At 36.1% G+C, this 22,437-nt stretch overlaps 1 protein-coding gene across 2 annotated transcripts in view; it reads left to right on the top strand.

Moving 5' to 3' along the window:
- The window catches only part of EFCAB7 (EF-hand calcium binding domain 7), a 55,424-nt gene that overhangs the window by 17,534 nt on the left and 15,453 nt on the right, over positions 1–22,437 (top strand). The window contains exons 4-10 of one of the 2 annotated variants that reach the window (XM_061411735.1): positions 117–203; positions 752–947; positions 1,412–1,533; positions 9,345–9,486; positions 12,351–12,460; positions 18,571–18,728; positions 19,567–19,700. In XM_061411735.1, the coding sequence (XP_061267719.1) occupies positions 117–203; positions 752–947; positions 1,412–1,533; positions 9,345–9,486; positions 12,351–12,460; positions 18,571–18,728; positions 19,567–19,700 (949 nt within the window). The remainder of the gene's footprint in view (positions 1–116; positions 204–751; positions 948–1,411; positions 1,534–9,344; positions 9,487–12,350; positions 12,461–18,570; positions 18,729–19,566; positions 19,701–22,437) is intronic. The other variant, XM_061411737.1, reaches the window with a different exon arrangement.

Genomic DNA, 22,437 nt, shown 5'->3' with positions numbered 1-22,437 from the left:
TGAGATTTTTAGTGTAACATATATTCAAACTTACCTACAGAAAAGATTAAAATTTCCATTCTCCCCATACATGACAAAGTAATCGTTATGTTGCTTTAAATACTTTTTTCTTCCAGAAAGGTGAAAAGATGACTCGAGAAGAAGTAAATGCCATAATAAATTTGGCTGATGTAAATGCAGATGGCAAATTTGACTATATCAAGGTACATAAGCTCATTCTGATGTAAATTTGCCTACTGGATAGAAGAGGTATTTTTAAAGAGGCATATCATTTAAATATTGACAATGATATATATATGTACTAATTTTACTTGAAATTTAGTCTCTCCAGTCCAATTGTAATCTGATGACTACATTAAAAATAATATTATCAACTTAAAATACATGCATGTGCATACACACACGAACACACACTGTCTTCTCTGAAATATGCCTTTTTGAGAGTGGAAGAATCATAAAAATTATTTAGAACAAATACAAGTCTACACATGTCTTGTAAAAAAAATAATAAATCACCTCTCTTTGTGTAACATTTTATTTTCATTCAGGGTATGGCCTCCTCATTGAATTATGGCTGCATTTCACTAGGGCACTTGAGGGTGGTCAGTCTGATTCAAGAAAATAAAATGAGTAACCTAGTTCAATAGGAAATATATTCCATCTATCATTCTTGCCTACTAATGTACATTTTCTCCTCCCAAATGTATGATTGAATGTTTTATCCACTGGAATACTTTTTTGTTTTCTGTAGTTTTGTAAATTATATATGGCAACCAATGAACAGTGTCTCAAAACGACTCTAGAAAAATTGGAGGTTGACAGTAAACTGAGGCGTCAGCAGTTTGGAAGCCACATGGAAGGGTCCCCTGAAAGGGCCCCATCACCAGTACCAAAAGCATCACCTAGAATCATAAGAAAAGCTGATCAGGAATCATTCTCAAATAAAGGTATTTACTTTTCTGTTAAGAATTAAGGATTGTAGTCCTTAATTTTTCCTTCTGTCTTAGCTTATCAGTGATAAATGAAAACCCAACTTTTGATAGCTACTGTTTCTGGACTCACTTAACTATAAAAATCTAGTAAAGTAAAATTTTATTATGGAACTTGGCTATGCTCATTATGTTTTATTAAAACTAAAATTTCAGGCCAAAAGATGACATATTTAAATAAAGAATCTTGTTAGTAGGTCATAAATTCTAAATTAAATAAATCTTATTAGTAGATCATAAATTAAAATCATAAAGAGCCATTAAAGGCTTATAAATATAAAATCTTTTGAGTTTATTTCAGTAGGAAGAACAAAGAGAATGAAATTAATATATAGTCCTTTCATACTACACTGTGTTTAGAAACAGACTTCTTATTCACAGCTTTTCATAATGTAAGACTAAATAACTATTACTTCTTACAGGTGACACCAGGAATTCTTCACTGGCAACAGCTAGACAGTTCAAAACATCTGTTTCTTTCACGGTTACCATGGGTGCTGATAGCAATCAAAACTCAAAGTTAATTGAGCCACACTCAATAAAGGTATAGTATTTTAAATGAATGGATACAACTTTTTCTGAAAACAAATTTGACATTAAATTTATTAATGACTATTTAATGTTTACAGAGAATAGGTAAAGTTTATGAAGTAATTCTTTGAGAATTTTTGGGGATCGCAGCATTTCTACCTATAAGCCAGTCCTAATAAGTTAAATGATGAATAGGAATATTAAAAGGACTTCAGTTTAAAAATAATGATTCTTCAATTTTTGAACTTGATGAGATTATGCATGTACTTTGCCAAGCAGTTTTTTGGTTTTAACAAATACTTTTAATAGGTGCTTCTTATAAATAAATCATTCATTCAATATCAAGTTCCTTTGAGAGAAAGACAGCAAAGTCACTTTACTAAGTCAATATTTGTAGAGTGTTAATATTGATCTTCTTCCTTTGTTTTCCCTTTCTAGACTCAACCTTTACTAGTTTTCTTTCAACAGAAAATAATAGCTACAGAAATATAAAACATTAACTGGAAACTGCTAGGATACATTAAAAATGTGTATCTAGGGACCTCTGTAAAAGGGGGGAAAATGGTTATGACCACATACTATAACTGCTGTTAGAAAACTGAACTGATTGTTCTCAAGAGCTACATTTTTGTTTCAAATAACAACTCTGTATTTGTTATTGAACTCTGAAGTCCCTTATATCTTTAAATTGCTAGACAGTGACATTTGTTCTATATTAAAATTTTAAAACATTATCTCAAAGGAATTTTGTTCAGACTGTTTAGGAATCTGTACACCCTAAGCAATTTGGTGTGCATGTCCAACATGTTCACACACAATATTTAGTGTTCCAACAATATGATTTTCCACCAATGGAAACTTTCTGTATTTTGCAACTGAATTAAATGCTAATGAAATCAACTTAGTTAAATATCTGTTGTTTACCTGGTATAATTATATACATAAATATAATTTTAGCCAGTATAAATAAAAATTTATTCTATCCATGTGGCTCTGAGGGTAAAGCATTTAAATATTAATGGGGGTTATATTAAGGCCAACTATTTCTGTGCTTCATGCTGTTATTTATTGGGCCCATACCAATACCATTCCTTTAATTTAGTTCTGCTCAACAAATATTCGTTAAAAAGGTAACAATGCAAACTATTTTTAGTGTAGTGGGCACTGAATAAAAAAATGAAGATTTCTGTCTCATTATTAATAATATACCAAGTTAGTATAGCATAATATTTCATTTATTAATTCATTTATTCAACAAATATTTATTTATGCCTTGCCACACAGCTTGTGAGATCTTAGTTCCCTGATCAGGAATTGAACCCAAGTCCTCAGCTGTGAAAACATGGAGTCTTAACCACTGGACTGCTAGGGAATTCCCACGACAACAAATATTTATTGAATGACTATTTTGTGCCAAGCATTGTCCTAAGGTGCTGGTTAAAACCTTAGAATGGACAGACCTGTGTTTAAATTTTAGCTTTGTCACTTAATAACTGTGTGACCTTTGATAAGGTGGTCAGCAGCCCTTCTGAATTTTAGTTTCCTTATCTATAAATTGGAAGTTGTTAAATTTAGTGTGTTTTTTAAAGATTTAAACACCTAACATATATAAACCATTTATCACAGTGCCAAGGATATATTAATAGTTTTACTTTAATAAATAATATTGTCGTTAATATTATTATAAGAAAGTGAAGTCGCTCAGTCATGTCCAGCTCTTTGCAACCCCATGGACTGTAGCTTATCAAGCTCCTCCATCCATGAGATTTTCCAGGCAAGAGTACTGGAGTGGGTTGCCATTGCCTTCTCCAGGGGATCTTCCCGATCCAGGGATCAAACCCAGGTCTCCCGCATTGCAAGCAGATGCTTTACGGTCTGAGCCACCAGGGCAGTCCGAAGTGAAGTTGCTCAGTCGCATCCGACTGTTTGCAACCCCATGGACTATACGGTCCATGGAATTCTCCAGGCCAGAATACTGGAATAACATTACAGATGGATTCATTACCAGCTGAGCCCAAAAATACTGGAGTGGGTAGCCTATCCCTTCCCCAGTGGATCTTCCTAACCCAGGAATCGAACAGGGGTCTCCTGCATTGCAGGTGGATTCTTTACCAACTGAGCTATCAGGGAAGCCCAGTATTATTATGGAACAAAGAAATTACTGCAGGTCTTAATATGGGAATGACATGATGAAAGATAATTTAAGAAAAGTTATTCTACTATTGTATTATGTATGGAGACTTCAAATTAAGGAGACTATTGAGAGGGTGATAGAGGACAGCTAGGCCAAGAGTAGTACCTGAACATAGTAAGGAAGGGACAGATCTAATAGTCCGGTGGTCCCCAACCTTTTTGGCATCAGGGACCCATTTCGTGGAAAACAGTTTTTCCATGGACCAGGCCAGGTGGGGAATGGTTTGAGGATGATTCAGGTGCATTACATTTATTGTGCACTTTATTTCTATTCTTTGGCTATCTCAGGATATTCCACCTTGACCTTTGGGTTAGGATTTGCTCTCCTATGAGAATCTCGTGCTGCTGCTGATCTGACAGGAGGCAGAGCTCAGGCAGGAATGCAGGCGATGGGAAGCACTGTAAATACAGATGAAACTTTGCTCCCTCTCCTGCTACTCACCTCTTGCTGTGCAGCCTGGGGGCTGGGGACTCCTGTAATAGACAAGGCCAAAATTAATCTGTAGGCCATAGTAATTGTGTAACAGAAGACTAAATCTTTGCATCTAATTACATCAACAACAAGGAAAGGTATTTAGGTATTAGGAATTAGGTGAGAGGTAGTAGGAGAATTTAATGATTGAATGAAGAAGGCATACTGTCAACTTGTAAATTCTGTGACTTTCATATAAAATCTAATGTCTTTTGGAAATACTTCATAGCTTTCATATTTCTTACCTGACATTTTCTTGTCCTTTTCCTGATCTTGATATTGCCTACTGTTTTGTATTCTCTAATACTTCTTACATGAGCAGAAATGATTTTTTTAAAAATCTGTGATCCTTTTGTTATTCAGCAAAATTTAGTTCTTTGTTTGCATTTTACTTTGAGGTTACTTTTAAATTTTTCTTAAATTTTATATGTTTCTTAAGTTTCACAACAACTCTAAAAAGTACTTGGTTAGGAATATAGTTATTGTATAATTTGTTTTAATTGAGATTGGTAGAAAAAAATTACTAAGAGAAATATTACATTTTCTTCAAGTACTTTAAATCTATTTTAAACAAGTTTAGTACCTCAATTTTATGTGTAGTGGAGAAGTATGGAATTGGGACAGATAAGAAGGGTCTTTTCAGAAATTAGAAAATCATTGTAATGGGGTACGCATAAAGCCAGATTGTAAACCATAAATCCACACAAATGATAAAAGACTTGAATTATACCCTTCAAGGAGGAGGAAAATATAACCTTTACAGGAACTATACATGTATTACTTTCTGTATGCTATACATAGGTACTGTATCACTGTTCTTTTCTCAGCCCTCAATTCTATCTAAATATTTACTTTAGATTTTATCATGTACAGGGAATGTCAGAAATTTTTCTTAAAGAGAATAGCTTCAGTTGACAGTCATGGCTAAAATTAGAGAAAGTCATGAATTATAAATTCCAGAGATTCAGTATTATATCCAGACCCCTAGTTAGAAATGCCTACATCTATTTTACATATATGTTCCATGTGCTTGGTCGCTAAGTTATGTCTGACTCTTTGTGACCCCATGGACTGTAGTCCACCAGGCTTCTCTGTCCATGAGATTCTCCAGGCAAGACTACTGGAGTGGGTTGCCATGCCCTTCTCCAGGGCATCTTCCCAACCCAGGGGTCAAACCCAGGTCTCCTACACTACAGGCAGATTCTTTACCATCTGAGCCACCAGGAAAGCTCATTTTACATATATTTATGTATAACATGTAAGTTATATATGTCTATATATGTAAAACAAGAAAAATATAAACATTTTATTCTTGAAATGGTTGTCTAACTTAATTTTTATGAAAGCTCCAGATAATAATTTTCTTATAAAAGTCTCACATTTTCAAAATGTTGATCAATTCAACTTGTTGATTAGGTTGGCAATCCATATCAAATTTTTCCCTTATAAATCATCTATTTAACCTCTTGTTTTTAAGTATGTACAGTTTATGATTCTTTATTAACAAAAAAAGTTCAACAGCAGTCTGTTTACTTACTTTTCTTAACAGACAGCAAATAGCCTTCTAATAATGTAATAGAAGGTAATCTTTATAAGAAACAACAGTGATGTTGATGATGGTGATGATGACATACAAGTTCCTCTTTTGACCAAGTCCATAGCAGATGAAGGGCTTCCCAGGGGGCGCTAGTAGTAAAGAGCCTGCCTGCCAATGCAGGAGACATAAGAGATGTGGGTTTGATGCCTGATCAGGAAGATCCCCTGGAGGAGAGCTTGGCAACCCACTCCAGTGTTCTTGCCTGGAAAATCCATGGACAGAGGAGCATGGCAGGCTAAAGTCCATGGGGTTGCAAAAAATCGGACATGACTAAAGCGACTTAGCATGCACGCAGACATGGCAGACCGACTACTTAAATTCTGCCTCACCTAAACCTTTAATAATGCAGAATTTTATGTCAAAACAAATTAAATTCTCTAGTGTTCCAGGAAAAATATAATTTTACTGATAAATTTAAGTTTTTGATAGCTAGAATTTTCAACTTTACTATTTTTAATTTATGCTTTTAAGCATTTCCTTGTACATTGTGAATGGAATAATATTTGTGTATGACAAATGAATTTTTTCCTTTTATATGAATTTACTTGAATTGGTAGAATATAGCACCACCTTATGCCCTGTGTAAGAATTACAAGCTACTGTTTTATTTCTGCTTTATATTGTCAAAAATTATACATGGAATTTCTTACTCTAGCATGCTAAGATTTTATTTTTTAAACTGAACCTTCTTTCATTTTTCTCATAACACTCAAACTGTCAACTTAATCTATAATCCTTTCAAATTAATTTATTTGAAAGAGCCAGATATTTTGTCAGTACTTTTTTCCTTTTAATTTATAACATTTTAGTATAGGTCCTAGAGAAAAAGCTTTGTGTGATTGAAAGTCTATTTGTTTTAAAGGAAATTTGGGGTTGAATAAGCATTGCGTGTTTAATAACTCTGATAGATTTAAAGAATTTGAATTCTTCCTTTGAAACAAGAGAGATACAAATTCTCCTAATGGTGTTATTTACTATTCAAAAGAATATGATTATCATATTGAAGTTTGGTTGATTTATATAGTATGGCATTTGGCTTTCTTCTATTTTATAATAGCTATTGTCTTAACATTTTCTAGCCTTCTTAACCGTGTATTATATTTGATGTCTTTCAAAGAAACTTATAAATACTCTTCTACTTATAGCTTTTCTAAAATTAGAATTTTGGAAAGACTTCTAATAAAAATTTTAACTCATTCCCCAGCCAAATTTTATAAAAACATGTCCTGTCAGCCAGAAATATCATAAGCACGTGGAGAAATTCTTCGTCTTTGAGTTTCCCAAATGCCACATCTTGTCATCCAGCCAACTTGTCCTCTGTCATCCCCTTTTTCTGCCCTCAATCTTTCCCAGCATCAGGGTCTTTTCCAGTGAGTTGCCTCTTTGTATCAGGTGGCCACAGTATTGGAGCTTCAGATTCGGCATCAGTCCTTCCAATAAATTTTCAGGGTTGATATCCTTTAGGATTTGCTGGTTTGATCTCCTTGCTGTCCAAGGGACTTCTCTAGCATGACACTTTGAATGAAAGTATCAATTCTTCGCACTCAGCCTTCTTTATGGCCCAACTCTCACATCCGTACATGGCTACTGGAAAAACCATAGTTCTGGCTATACAGAGCTTTGTCAGCAAAGTAATGTCTCTGCTTTTTAACACGCTGTATAGGTTTGTCATACCTTTTGTTCCAAGGAGTAAGCATCTTTTAATATCATGGCTGTAGTCACTGTCCTCAGTGATTTTGGAGTCCAAGAAAATAGTCTGTCACTGTTTCCATTGTTTCCCCATCTATTTGCCATGAAATGATGGGACCAGTGTACCAGGCAAGGTGCATTGCTTTTTAGTTTCATTTAAACATTTTTTTAACCTAGGGGTAGGAGGCAGCTATCAGAGAAGACCATGGTAACCCACTCTAGTACTCTTGCCTGGAAAATCCCATGGAAGGAGGAGCCTGGTAGGCTGCAGTCCATGGGGTCGCAAAGAGTCAAACATGACTGAGCGACTTCACTTTCCCTTTTCACTTTCATGCATTGGAGAAGGAAATGGCAACCCACTCCAGTGTTCTTGCCTAGAGAATCCCAGGGACGGCGGAGCCTGGTAGACTGCCATCTATGGGGTCTCACAGAGTCGGACATGACTGACGCGACTTAGCAGTAGCAGCAGTAGCAGGAGGCAGCTATACCCATAATTCGAACACAATTAAAAATTTTTTAGCTACTAAAATCTGGTTTTTTAGTAAAAAACCAAATAATTATATTTATACATCAATATATGTATAATTCTGAATAATGCATTATCATACTTAATAATTTCATAAATATGAGGTTTTAAATCATTAAAATATTAAATATTAGATTAAAAATCATGGCAGATATTAAGTGCAGGAAAAAAGAATTTTGAATATAGCTGATAGTTCGGAGAGAAAGCAAGGCCACCTAGATTCAGATATAGGTTTGCAATCAATGAGAATTGCGAACTAAGCATATCACTTTATTTTTCAGACATTAAAAGAGAAGTCTGTACTGAGTTGCTTTTTAGATTTCTACCTTTAATATTCTGTAATTCTAAATTAAGCATATCACTTTATTTTTCAGACATTAAAAGAGAAGTCTGTACTGAGTTGCTTTTTAGATTTCTACCTTTAATATTCTGTAATTCTAAATTAAGCATATCACTTTATTTTTCAGACATTAAAAGAGAAGTCTGTACTGAGTTGCTTTTTAGATTTCTACCTTTAATATTCTGTAATTCTAAATTAATATCCTTTATCATTCCAGTTGGGTAAATGTAAATACAAGGAGGTTAGTTGAAAGTCTATACATACTCTTACTCATCATTAGTAGTTGTACTTTTGACTGAAGCCCGCTTTGAACTTCACTGTGTTATAAAAACTTTGAATTTACTACCCTAAATATATTTTCTTTTTTTTAAATTTTATTTATTTTTTTAGTTGGAGGATAATTTTTGCAATATTGTGTTGGTTTCTGCCATACATCAGCATGAGTCAACCATAGGTGTACATACAGCTCCTCCCTCTTGAATCTCCCTCCCACCTCCCAAGCATCCCATCCCTCTAGAGCTAATTTAGAGAGGTCTTTCTCAAAACTAGTATTTATCAGCATTTTGCTATAGCTGTGAAGTGAGTTTAGTGTTTTAGTTACCTAGACTTGAAACAAGTATTTTGGTTGTCACATACTTTGTCTTTTAAATATAAAATCCTACTGCTTTTTCTCTCAACATATCAGTTTTAACAATCCTTAGTTCTCCATTCTTAGTATGCTCTAAGCAGTAACCTCACCCTGATTATTGCAGCAGCATGTTTATTTATTACTTTGTTTCAGTACTTCTCCAACTCTCATGAACTGTATTTTTCATATTTCTCCTATTATATCTTTTCCTAATTTTTTGTTATCTAAATACTGCCTCTTAAAGATGTCACAAATTCCTGGATGGCATTGGCTCTAGTTGACATTTCTTTTTATATCTTCCCTAGGTTTTTCTTCATTGCTCTTCATGCTGGAAACTTGTAATGAATATTCTTTGAAAAAAATTTTTCCTTTATTCCAGGAGTGGCAATGTGTACAATCAAAAGGTTGCTTTTTCTTAGAAGAAGATGGTGAAATCATTAGTCATCAATACAAGATGCAAATAGCTCAGAGATCCCTGGTTTATATAACAATTAAGCCATTAAGCCTGAGTCAAGCTGAAGGCAAGTTTAAATTTTCTATATTTAAAAAATACATCACTTTATGCCAGCTTTAAAAATACTTATGTAAGTATTTGATGGTTCTAGTTAGTGAAGAAAATGGATTTGCCTAAGAAACATGGTTACGTACATTTAAAGAAAGTTGTTTATACACTATGTTGTCACATTATGCAAAGTAAGAGACGTGGTTATATATTTGAAGAAAAAAAGTAATTTAGACGTTGACTGTGTTGTCATATTATTCAAAGAACAAAATGTTACCTGGTTTCCTCTTGACATAGAATTAACTTTTTATCCACTAATTAATCCTTAGCTTTTTCCATTTATCAATTCTTTAAGTGAATACACATGAGAGAACTTCAGTAGGAGCGTAATTTGGGACAAATAAGAGCTGCAAGTATTTTTGAATACCTTCAAAGTCCTATGTCATATGACTTAGTCCTTATTTAATAATTTTTGTATGGTAATGGTAATACTTTTCTGTACACCAATGATAGATAAAAATTAATGATTTCCTAGCGTCTACAGTCGGAGAAGGCAATGGCACCCCACTCCAGTACTCTTGCCTGGGAAATCCCATGGACAGAGGGGCCTGGTAGGCTACAGTCCATGGGGTCACAAAGAGTAGGACACGACTGAGTGACTTCACTTTCACTTTTCACTTTCATGCTCTGGAGAAGGAAATGGCAACCCACTCCAGCGTTCTTGCCTGGAAAATCCCAGGGACGGGGGAGCCTGGTGGGCTGCCGTCTATGGGGTCTCACAGAGTCGGACATGACTGAAAGCGACTTAGCAGCAGCTATGTAATAAACTACCCCCAAAACTCAGTGGCTTAAAATAATTAAACATTTGTTTGCTCATGAGCAGGTCTATTGAACAGTTTTTTGGTCTGAACTGAGCTTGGCTTTTTTCTGTGGAGCTCACCCATACCGCTGTGATCAGCTGCAGGATAGCTGGTGGCTGGCTTTAATTGGTCTTGATTGGGCTCTTTTCTTTGTGTGGGCCTCAGCTGAGACAACTTGGTTTTGCCTTGTGTAGTCTCTAATCCTCTAGTAAGTTAGCCTGGACTTGTTCTTATGGTATAACAGGAATCTGAGAGAGAAAGCAGAAGCAGCATAGGCCTGGGATCAGAACCGGCACATTACTTCTGTTACTCTCTGTTGTTCACAGCAAATCACAAGGCAAGTACAGATTTATAAGGTGGAGAAATAGATTTGATCTCTTGATGAAAGAGCTGCAAAATCACATTGCAAAGGGCTGTGAATGCAGACAGGAGCAGCCATTTTTTGCTGTCTTCCACAGGAAGCAAGGGAGCAAGTTTAGTGGATGTAGGGGTGGCGGAAGGGATGGATGAAGAGCAAGGGGCAGGTAGAGGGAATCCTCTGTTCAGAGGCTCTGAGGTGTAGAGTGTGCCTGGTGTTAGAACAAGGTGGCTAGAGTGGCTGTAATGAAGTAGGGAAGGAGAGAATGGTAAGAGATGAAGACAAGGGAGAAACAAGGACAAAACCAGGTAGAGTTTTGTTTTTTGCCATAATGTTGTAAAAGTCCATAACTTGGACTTTTACTATGAAAGAAATAGAAATGAAAAACCCTTAGGAGGCTGCCATCAAGATTTTCTCTTCATCTTTGATTTTCAATAGTTTGAATATGTGTCTTGATGTTTTTTGTTTCTCTTGTTGATGCTGTTTTTGAATTTTGGAGAAGTTTATTTTTTAAGTTGTTGTTTGTTTGTGTTTATTTTTTGGTATTTATCCTATTAGAAAGCCCTGAGTTTCTTGGATTTATGTTGGTTATTGTTTTTAGAAAATGTTGAATCTTTGTTTCTTCTGCGCTCTCTCTTCCACTTCCATGCCTGACATCTTGTTTTCCTCTGTGCCCCCACAGATCAGCCATGCTTGCATCTCATCCCTCCTTAGAAGGGTCTGTCTTTCCTTGGATTTCAGACTTCATGGTAATCCTGTGACCTCATATCTTATGGGTTTAAGAAATGCTATGATTTTGTAGTTTGTGCATTTTTTTCCTATTGTTAGGATGGGAACAGCTTTCTTCCAACTTTCAACTCTATTAGAGGATTTTGAGTAGAGATGGAACATTTTCTGACATTTTAGCAAGAGCAGTCAGGTTGTATATTGAAAACAGATTGAAGGGTACTCAGGAGAAAGCAAAGAATGCTTTTGCTTTGAACGGAGGTGCAAAGGAGATAAGAGGTAGAAGATTCTGGATGTATCTTGAAGGTCAAACCATAGCATTTCCTGAAGCTTGTTTATGACACAGGAGGGACAGAAGAAGTTAAAGATGATTCCAGGATTTGGGGGGTTGAGCAACTGATTTGAGATACTCTTCTCTGTCTCTTACCTGAGATAGAGAAGACTATAGATGGACAGTTTTTTCTTCAGGTGTTTGGATAGTTTTAGGCATAGAAATCCAAGTAGAAATGTCAAATAGGCAGTTGGATATATGGGTCTAATGTTCCTAGGAAAAGTCTATCAGGGGATATGAATGATGTCTAACATCTTTTCCTCCTATGCTCCTTTACAAGTGAGCCAGTACTTGTATCTTGTCCCTTCTTGAAAGGGTTGTTTTTCCTTGGATTTCAGTCTACTTGGTTGCGTTGCAACCTTAGCTCTCTAATGAGTTTTTAAAATTTATGATTTTTAGAGGTGTATATATGCAGAATGTTTCTAACAAGATCACTTTGTATAGTTATATGTCTTATTGAAAATGTCTTTTGATGTTTACATATAAAAATGGATGTGAATTAAAAAAAATAATTCAAAGGGGAAAGAAACCATTAACTTCTTTTTAAAATAGGAAAGATCTAAGTAGTGATTGCTTATTTTAAGATGTTTGGGGTTTTTTGTTTATAGGAAAACCATCCCCTTGGTTGTCAGTTGATACTGCCTTATATATTCTTAAGGAAAATGAAAGTCAAGCAAATCTACAACTTCTGTATTTTACCGAACTACGAAATAGAGAAGTATACATGTTTATTTTCTAATGTATAGTTAAAAGTATAATATGATCTCAAGTTTGGGGAAAATAATAGTTTTTCTATATATCTTTAACCTTTTTTTCTTCTCTTTCAATTAAGGTAAATACAATTCTTATCATTATTCATATGTTTTTATTAATTGTGAAGGATTTTAATTTGCTGAGATTTAAAAATTGAGGATTTATTGGCAGCCTTGACTTTATAACTTATACGTTGTGTGTGACATTATAATTCACTTTCATCTTTTCTGATACCCTGATGCCCCCCCCCACATGTGAACATTTTTTTTCTTATACTCAATAAAAATGATTGTTGCCAGGGAATTTTTTCCCCTTAATTCAAGCAGTTCAACTTTGAAAAAGTTCCTCTAGATGTTTGTCTTACTTTTAGTACTACTGCAAAAAAGAAAAACTTCATATCCTCAGGCTTTCCTCATATTAGAGGGTCTAAAAATAGATTGATCTGAAGAAATGCTTTCAAATGATTTTGTATGTTGCCCATGGGGTTGTTCTGATCTTTTCTAATTATATATTTACTCAGAGGCCAAATATGTGAGGCAGATACATAAATGTGGCTATTTATTTTATGAGGAATACAAAATACATCTGCTACACAGTAGCATGAATAATACTATTCAAGAGCTTACTGCAATATCATATTTAATCTTTATATAGGCCCAGCGACAGACAAACATTTCCCTGATGGAATGTTATATAAAAGTCTTTATTGTCGGCTTCCTAACAGACAAGAATAGTTATAGTCAAGAAACAAATAAAATGACAAAAGTTAATGTTTTGACTAAACTCTTCTTCAAAACTGACTACATAGTTAAGTTCAAGATAAAAAACATTGTCTAAAACAATGGCTTTCCTACTTTGTTTTGTCTAAAATTACTTTCTTGTGATATTGCATATATAAAAATCTTAGTACATAGCAAGCCTGTAGTAAAATTTGAATGAGTTTCTATTTACCTCTTTACTGTTTACTCCTCTGTTTATCTGTAATACGTCATATTTACAAAGGATTTTTACTTTTAGTTTCACAGTTATTTTCTTTAAGAAGAGTTTTGTGCCCATGAAAGACTTTGCATTTGCCAACTATGGCAATTCAAGTTTATATGTGGAGACAAGGAGGTTCATCAGAGAACGTATGTTAGGAAACAGCAAGAATTGTTTTTCACACATGGATATCAGTTTATATCTGGCCAATCTAAAAGATTATGATTTCCAAAAGATGAGTTTGGTCAATGTTTAATTTTCAAAATAGCCCTCACTTATATTGGGTTGCTTCTTATAATCCAACATAGGACATGGTCACTTTAGTATGATTATCATTCCTCTGACTTGTGAGAGCAGAAATAGGGCTGAATCGAGAATTTGAATGAGCAACTTTGTTTTGCATTTGAGGGTTTCCAAAGTGGCTTAGTGGTAAAGAATCTGCCTGCAGTGCAGGAGACATAGATTTGATCCCTGGATCAGAAAGATCCTCTGGAAAAGGAAATGGTAAGCCACTACAGTATTCTTGCCTGGAAAATCCCATGAACAGAGGAGTCTGGTAGGCTACACTCCATGGGGTCACAAAAGAGCTGGACATGACTTAGCCACTAAACAACAATAAATTCTGTGCTGAAGCAGAAATACCTATTTGCTTAGATATGGGCTTCCTCTGTGGCTCAGCTAGTAAAGAATCCGCCTGCAATGCGGGAGATCTGGGTTCATCCCTGTGTTGGGAAGATCCCCTGGCTACCCACTCCAGTATTCTGGCCTGAAGAATTCCATGGACTGTATTGTCCATGGGGTCGCAAAGAGTCAGACACAACTGAGTGACTCACTTTTACTTTATACACAACTAGAAAATGCTTCAGTTCTTAGGTTTAATATATTTGACAGAGACAACTCCTAGGTTTTATAGGAAGCCATTGGGCTCCAGAAAGCACCTAGAAGGTACATGCTGCTAAGTCGCTTCAGTCGTGTCTGACTCTGCGCGACCCCATAGACGGCAGCCCACCAGGCTCCTCCATCCATGGGATTTTCCAGGCAAGAATGCTGGAGTGGGGTGCCATTGCCTTCTCCGTAGAAGGTACGTAGGGATGTCATTTTGTTTTCTTTCATACAACAGGAAAATAAAATGTTTTCCTATACAAGTGTCTTGGCACTAATTATAAATATCCTATGATGGAAAAGAATTTGTATAAGGTAGGTTTATCTGGGATTCTACCATCTTGTTTTAGAGTACATATTACATAAATAATAGTAAAATTCCAGTGTTTTTGTTCACACTGGATTTTTACAAATATGGCTAATTCATACAAATAGTGAATTCTTTTAAACTGTATTAAACTTTTATTTTCTGTCAATAAAATCTGAATTACAAATCATATATTTATATTTGAATCATATTCAGTTCAGTTCAGTCACTCAGTCGTGTCCAACTCTTTGCCACCCTATGGACTGTAGCACGCCAGGCTTCCCAGTCCATCACCAACTCCCGGAGCTTGCTCAAACTCATGTCCATTGAGTTGGTGATGCCATCCAACCATCTCATCCTCTGTTGTCCTCTTCTCCTCCCACCTTCAATCATTCCCAGCATCAGGGTCTTTTCCAAAAGTTAGTTCTTCACATCAGGTGGCCAAAGTGTTGGAGCTTCAGCTATAGCGTCAGTCCTTCCAATAAATATTCGGGACTGATTTCCTTCAGGATTGACTGGTTTGATCTCCTTGCAGTCAAAAGCATCTATTCTTTGGCACTTAGCTTTCTTTTTAGTCCAACTCTCACATCCACACATGACTACTGAAAAAAACCATAGCTTTGACTAGACGGACTTTTGTTGACAAAGTAATGTCTCTGCTTTTTAGTATGCTGTCTAGTTGGTCATAGCTTTTCTTCCAAGGAGCAAGCATCTTAATTTCATGACTGCAGTCATCATCTGCAGTGATTTTGGAGCCCTCCCAAATAAAGTCTCTCACTATTTCCATTATTTCCCCATCTATTTGCCATGAAGTGATGGGACCGGATACCATGACCTTAAGTTTTCTGAATGTTGAGTTTCAAGGCAACTTTTTCACTCTTCTCTTTCACTTTCATCAGGAGGCTCTTTAGTTCTTCTTCACTTTCTGCCATAAGGGTGGTGTCATCTGCATATCTGAGGTTATTGCTATTTTTCCTGGCAGTCTTGATTCCAGCTTGTGCTTTATCCAGCCTGGCATTTCAAATAATGTACTCTGCATATAAGTTAAATAAACAGGGTGACAATATACAGCCTTGACTTACTCCTTTCCCGATTTGGAACCGGTCTGTTGTTCCATGTCAGTTCTAACTGTTGCTTTTTGACCTGCGTACAGATTTCTCAGGAGGTAGATCAGATGGTCTGGTATTCCTATCTCTTAAAGAATTTTCCACAGTTTTTTGTGATCCACACAGTCAAAGGCTTTGGTGTAGTCAGTAAAGCAGAAGTAGATGCTTTTTTGGAACTCTCTTACTTTTTCAGTGATCCAACAGATGTTGGCAATTTGATCTCTGGTTCCTCTGCCTTTTCTAAATCCAGCTTGAACATCTGGAAGTTCACAGTTCATGTACTGTTGGAGAATTTTGAGCATTATTTTGCTAGCGTGTGAGATGAGTGCAATTGAGTAGTAGTTTGAACATTCTTTGACATTGCCTTTCTTTGGGATTGGAAGGAAAACTGACCCTTTCCAGTCCTCTGGCCACTGCTGAGTTTTCCACATTTGCTGGCATATTGAGTGCAACACTTTTACAGCATCATCATTTAGGATTTGAAGTATCTCAACTGGAATTCCATCACCTCCACTAGCTTTGTTCGTAGTGATGCTTCCTAAGGCCCACTTGACTTCGCATTCCAGGATGTCTGGCTCTAGGTGAGTGATCACAGCATCGTGATTATCTGGGTCATGAAGATCTTTTTGTATAGATCTTCTGTATATCCTTGCCACATCTTCTTAGTATCTTCTGCTTCTGTTCAGTCCATACCATTTCTGTCCTTAATTGTGCCCATCTTTGCATAAAATGTTCCTTTCAGTTCAGTTCAGTTCAGTCACTCAGTCATGCTCAGTCATGTCCAACTCTTTGCAACCCCATGGACTGCAGCGCACCAGGCCTCGCTGTCCATCACCAACTCCCGGAGTTTACTCGGACTCATATCCATTGAGTTGATGATGCCATCCAACCATCTCATTCTCTGTCGTCCCCTTCTCCTCCTGCCTTCAGTCTTTCCCAGCATCAGGGTCTTTTCAAATGAGTCAGTTCTTTGCATCAGATGGCCAAAGTGATTGGAGTTTCAGCTTTGGCATCAGTCCTTCCGATGAATATTCAGGACTTCCTGAATATTCGATGATTTCCTTTAGGATGGTCTGGTTGCATCTTCTTGCTGTCCAAGGGACTCTCAAGAGTCTTCTCCAACACCAAATGTTCCCTTGGTATCTCTAATTTTCTTGAAGAGATCTTTAGTCTTTCCCGTTCTATTGTTTTCCTGTATTTGCATTGAGCAGTGAGGAAGGCTTTCTTATCTCCTTGTTATTCTTTGGAACTCTGCTTTCAAATGGGTATATCTTTCCTTTTCTTCTTTGCCTTCAGCTTCTCTTCTTTTCTTAGCTATTTGTAAGGCCTCATCAGACAATCATTTTACCTTTTTGGATTTCTTTTTCTTGGGGATGATCTTGATCACTGCCTCCTGTACAATGTCATGAACCTCTGTCCATAGTTCTTCAGGCACTCTCTGTCAGATCTAATCCCTTGAATCTGTTTGTCACTTCCATTCTATAATCGTAAGGGATTTGATTTCGGTCATACCTAAATGGTCTAGTGGTTTTCCCTACTTTCTTCAATTTCAGTCTGAATTTGGCAATAAGGAGTTCATGATCTGAGCTACAGTCAGCTCCCAGTCTTGTTTTTGCTGACTGTGTAGAGCTTCTCCATCTTTGGCTGCAAAGAATATAATCAATCTGATTTTGGTATTGACCATGTGGTGATGTCCATGTTTAGAGTCTTCTCTTGTATTGTTGGAAGAAGGTGTTTGCTATGACCAGTGCATTCTCTAGGGAAAACTCTGTTGGCCTTTGACCTGCTTCATTGTGTACCTCAAGGCAAAATTTGCCTATTACTCCAGGTATCTCTTGAGTTCCTACTTTTGTATTCCAGTCCCCTGTAATGAAAAGGATATCTTTTTTGGGTTTTAGTTCTAGAAGGTCTTGTAGGTCTTCATAGAACTGTTCAGCTTCTTCAGTATTACTGGTCGGAGCACAGAGTTGGATTATCGTGATATTGAATGGAATATGAATCATATTAGGCAACTATAACCCAGAAAAATTACTTAAAGTTTTTTCTCTTTGTTTCCTGTTGAAATATTTGCATACAGTCAAAACTCAAAATAGTATTTTAAGACCATTTTCAATATAACAAATATTTCATAACTAGTTATTAATACTAATGGATAAAGTACATAGTATTATATTTTAGAAACTTTAGTTAGGACTTAGTGAATTCCCTTAATGCTGTTAAATGTTAAAAATACTTTAAATTCTAGAAAATTTTATAGAATCACAATTTGCTTTGTTTCATAAAGTCCACTACCTTCAAGTGAGTATATTAAATTAATATTCATTCATTTTATATGAACTATGTAACTTTACATAAAATATACCAGAAATTTGCATAAAATATAGCAGATCTTTTCCAAATACACATTAATCTTTCATGCTATAATCATTCAGTATGAAAGAGTATGGGTAGCAAGATTATCCAACATCCCATTTTAAAAACAGCCAAAAAAATTAAAACTATTCCCCTTAAGTGCATCACTGGCATGTTTGAAGAATATTGGGAAGATTTAGAAGTTGTATAACTTCTAACCTATTAGAATTTTAGTTATTTTATAAATATATAAAGAACTGCATCTAATATTACTGGATTTAGCATTAACAAAAAGAGTTTGAAGCCTGTAAAACAATGATAGAACCATAATAGAATTGGTGAATATTAGTTAAAAAAAAAACTGTTTCTAATGCTTCTCTTTCATAAGAATGATTAAAAGTCATTAAGACTCATGGCGTTTGTTTGTTTTAAAAATTCTTTTGAGAAAAGACGTTTGGGTGGACTGGTGAACTAGGACCTGGAATTTACTGGTTAGTTCCTTCCACAACTGGCTGCAGGCTAAGAAAAGAAGTAAAACCAATAACAGAAGAAGCCCAACTTGTATACAGAGATGAAACAGGGGAATTATTTCTTACAAAGGAATTTAGGTAAGTTTTGTTTATTAAAGTCAGAGGTATAACACTAGGCTGGATGTGGATCAGTAGCCTGCCTTCCATCCTTTCCTTTGGCTAGCTGCAAACCCCAGCCCCAGTTTCTAATCAGTAGCTCAACTCATCCACTAGGCATCTGACTGTGACCTTCTATTCATAAGGTTTTGAATGGGATTGCCATTTATTTCTGGATTCCGTATAGTTGGCAAGTCAACTTTAGTTACAAATTTACTGATTTCTCCTCCACTAGAAATAGGTCCTGCTAATTGTACTATTGTCTGAGATAACTGTCTAATATGAAATCCAAATAGGGTAGTTCTCCCATATTCTAAATATGTAAGTAAGATCTGGCTACCAGTAGAGAGGAAGAAAGATGGAGATAGGTAAAAAGAAAAGGGGAACTTCTGTTTGAGTTCCTGCTACATGTTAAGATACTGTGGTTGCTTTAGAAGCTTGATTATGTCATGTAATGCTAGACAAAGTAGAATGTATATTTGGATACATTAACTCTGTCATTCACAAATACTGTTTTTATTTTATTCTTTTCCAGTATGGTTTATTACAAGATATTGAGTATAGTTCCCTGTGCTATACAATAGGACCTTGTTGTTTATCAATTCCAAATTCCCAGTCCAGCTCCCCCCAGCTCTCCCTCCCCTTTGGCAGCCGCAAGTTTATTCTCCGTGTCTGAGTCTGTTTCTGTTTCATAGATGAATTCATCACAAATATTGTTTAATGCCTTGATATAACTTCCTTTTGAAAGTTATCCTCATCGAAACCTTCTTCAGTCTAGTTGCCTTAGAGACAAATAATTTGCTGTTTTTTTTAAATTTAGGTCAACTTTATCAGATATATTTGAAGTAATTGATTTAGACGGAAATGGTCTTCTTAGTCTTGAAGAATATAATTTTTTTGAATTGAGAACAAGCGGTGAGAAGTGTGATGAAGATGCTTGGGCTGTCTGCAGAGGTAAGCATTTTTTCTTAATGGGTGTGTTATATTCGTATATATACCCTTTCATCCTTAAGAAGTGAAATATCAAATTTCTCCATTGAATATTATAGCAGTTGCTGCTGCTAAGTCGTGTCAGTCGTGTCCGACTCTGTATGACCCCATAGAAGGCAGCCCACCAGGCTCCCCCGTCCCTGGGATTCTCCAGGCAAGAACACTGGAGTGGGTTGCCATTTCCTTCTCCACTGCGTGAAAGTGAAAAGTGAAAGGGAAGTCGCTCAGTCGTGTCCGACTCTTAGCGACCCCATGGACTGCAGCCTACCAGGCTCCGCTGTCCATGGCTCCGCTGGGATTTTCCAGGCAAGAGTAGTGGAGTGGGGTGCCATTGCCTTCTCCGTTATAGCAGTTAGGACAGTTTAAAAATAGTAGCATTGTTTGTAGATCATAACAAATTAAACATTTATTTTTCTTAAATTGGTAGTTGGTATAGTACTCAAGTTAAAAGAAAATGTAAATTACTTACTCATAATTACTGCGTTCTTTGGAGCTTAGAATATAAAAAACTTTGTCTTAGCTCTGATAGTGAAGACTGAAGTAGTGAAGAGACCCAAACTGTGCCCAGGAGAGGGCAGCAAAGAGCTAACAGACTGCTGCTGCTGCTGCTTGCTAAGTCATTTCAGTCATGTCCGACTCTGTGTGACCCCATAGACGGCAGCCCACCAGGCTCCCCCATCCCTGGGATTCTCCAGGCAAGAACACTAGAGTCAGTTGCCATTTCCTTCTCCAATGTATGAAAGTGAAAAGTGAAAGTGAGTCGCTCAGTCGTGTTCGAGTCTTCGAGACCTCATGGACTGTAGCCTACGAGACTCCTCCGTCCATGGGATTTTCCATATTAAGAGGTTTCCAGGAAGTTGTTTATGTATGTTAAGAATTGTTTTGTTTTTTGTATTTGAGTTGAATTAAGAAAGGCCACCCATGGATGTATGCTGCTGATAAGTCACGTCAGTCGTGTCCAACTCTGTGTGACCCCATAGACAGCAGCCCACCAGGCTCCCCCATCCCTGGGATTCTCCAGGCAAGAACATTATGGAGTGGGTTTCCATTTCCTTCTCCAATGCATGAAAGTGAAAAGGGAAAGTGAAGTCGCTCAGTCGTGTCCCACTCTCAGCACCCCCATGGATTGCAGCCTACCGGGCTCCTCCATCCATGGGAGTGGGGTCCCATTGGAGAAGCCAAAAATACTAAAATGGGCAAAGAAAAATGAGAGTGAGGTGAAGTCAGTTGTTACTTGGGAGAAGACTGAAAAGAGGATAGAGCTTGTGTATTTAGTGAAAGTGAAAGTGAAGTCACTCAATCGTGTCCGACTCTTAGTGACCCCATGGACTGCAGCCCACCAGACTCCTCCGTCCATGGGATTTTCCAGGCAAGAGTACTAGAGTGGGGTGCCATTGCCTTCTCCAACATATACACACTACTATATATATAAAATAGATAACTCATAAGAACCTACTCTATAATACAGAGAATTCTCAATACTCTGTGATGACCTTTATGGGAAAAGAATCTAAAAAAGACTGGCTACATCTAAGGACTAAAAGGTCAAAGGAGAACGCCGGAAAACCATAGCCAACTGTAAATCATAGAGCAAGAAGTCTGAGAAGGTTGGAATGTAGTCAAGAGAGAGATTAACTCACATGTTGCTGTCACTGGAGTAGTAATGTGTCCTAATCCTCTGGTTCTTGAAATGGTCTTGGCAGTCAGTGAGCTAGGGAGGAATCTGATCAATCTATTTTTCTAAAGAGCAAGTAAAGTAGAAGTATTATTAATATAAAGTTTTTTTTTTAATCTTTTATTAACTTTTTACTTTGTATTAGGGTATAGCTGACTAACAGTGTTTTTAACTGAAGTTTTATGTAGTGTAATCAATAACAAGAAATACATATTGATTTATAATTTTAAACTTTGATTAACAAGATTGATAACACATAATAGATTATTAGTTTTAGGAAGATGCAATCATCTTGTAACTTTATTGATATAATATTTTGATTCTCTTTCTCTTTGTCATATTTGTATGGGTATTTCTGAGTTCTCTGTTCTATTCCACTGAACCATTTGTCTCATCTTTCACTAATACCACACTTCTCCTGATTACTGTAGCTTTAAAGGAAGTCTTGAAGTTGGGTATTAACAAACTTTAAAAGATTAATGGAGAATTGATAATTTTAAGTTTTAAAAGTAGATTAGTTATTGATAGTCTCTATAGCATTATATCTATATACATTATTCTTAAAAGTAATTATTTCTTTGTATTATATATCAAATATTAATGTTTTCATCTTGCTCCTCTACTTAGTAGCTCCAGCTTCCATTTTAGTGGTTACTGTATCTCTCTATGATCTAATTTAATCTACATTTCCTTTTTTGTCTTTACAAAAGTTATGAATCACTTTCCAAACTCTAAGCATTTTAAACTATTAATCAGTCAACCAGTTTTAAACAGCTATGTCTCTGCCTCTTTTCTCACAGTAACGTGTATTAAAGAGATGTCTCAAATAAGAGTACCCATTTTCCTTGGGCATATTATAGATGGGAGTTGGAAAATAAAATCTTTCTTTGTTGTAGGGCAGTTAACAGAACATAATCCAAAATGAGTAGCTATTTTTTATCTATTTCATAGTCACATTCAAGAGTTATATATAGATATTTCTACATGAATTTTTGCTTATAAACAGTGTTAAAATGGGCATACTTA

The sequence above is a fragment of the Bos javanicus genome, chromosome 3, assembly GCF_032452875.1.
Source record: "Bos javanicus breed banteng chromosome 3, ARS-OSU_banteng_1.0, whole genome shotgun sequence".
Classification (NCBI taxonomy): Eukaryota; Metazoa; Chordata; class Mammalia; order Artiodactyla; family Bovidae; genus Bos; species Bos javanicus.
This window is presented reverse-complemented; position numbering and strand designations above follow the sequence as displayed.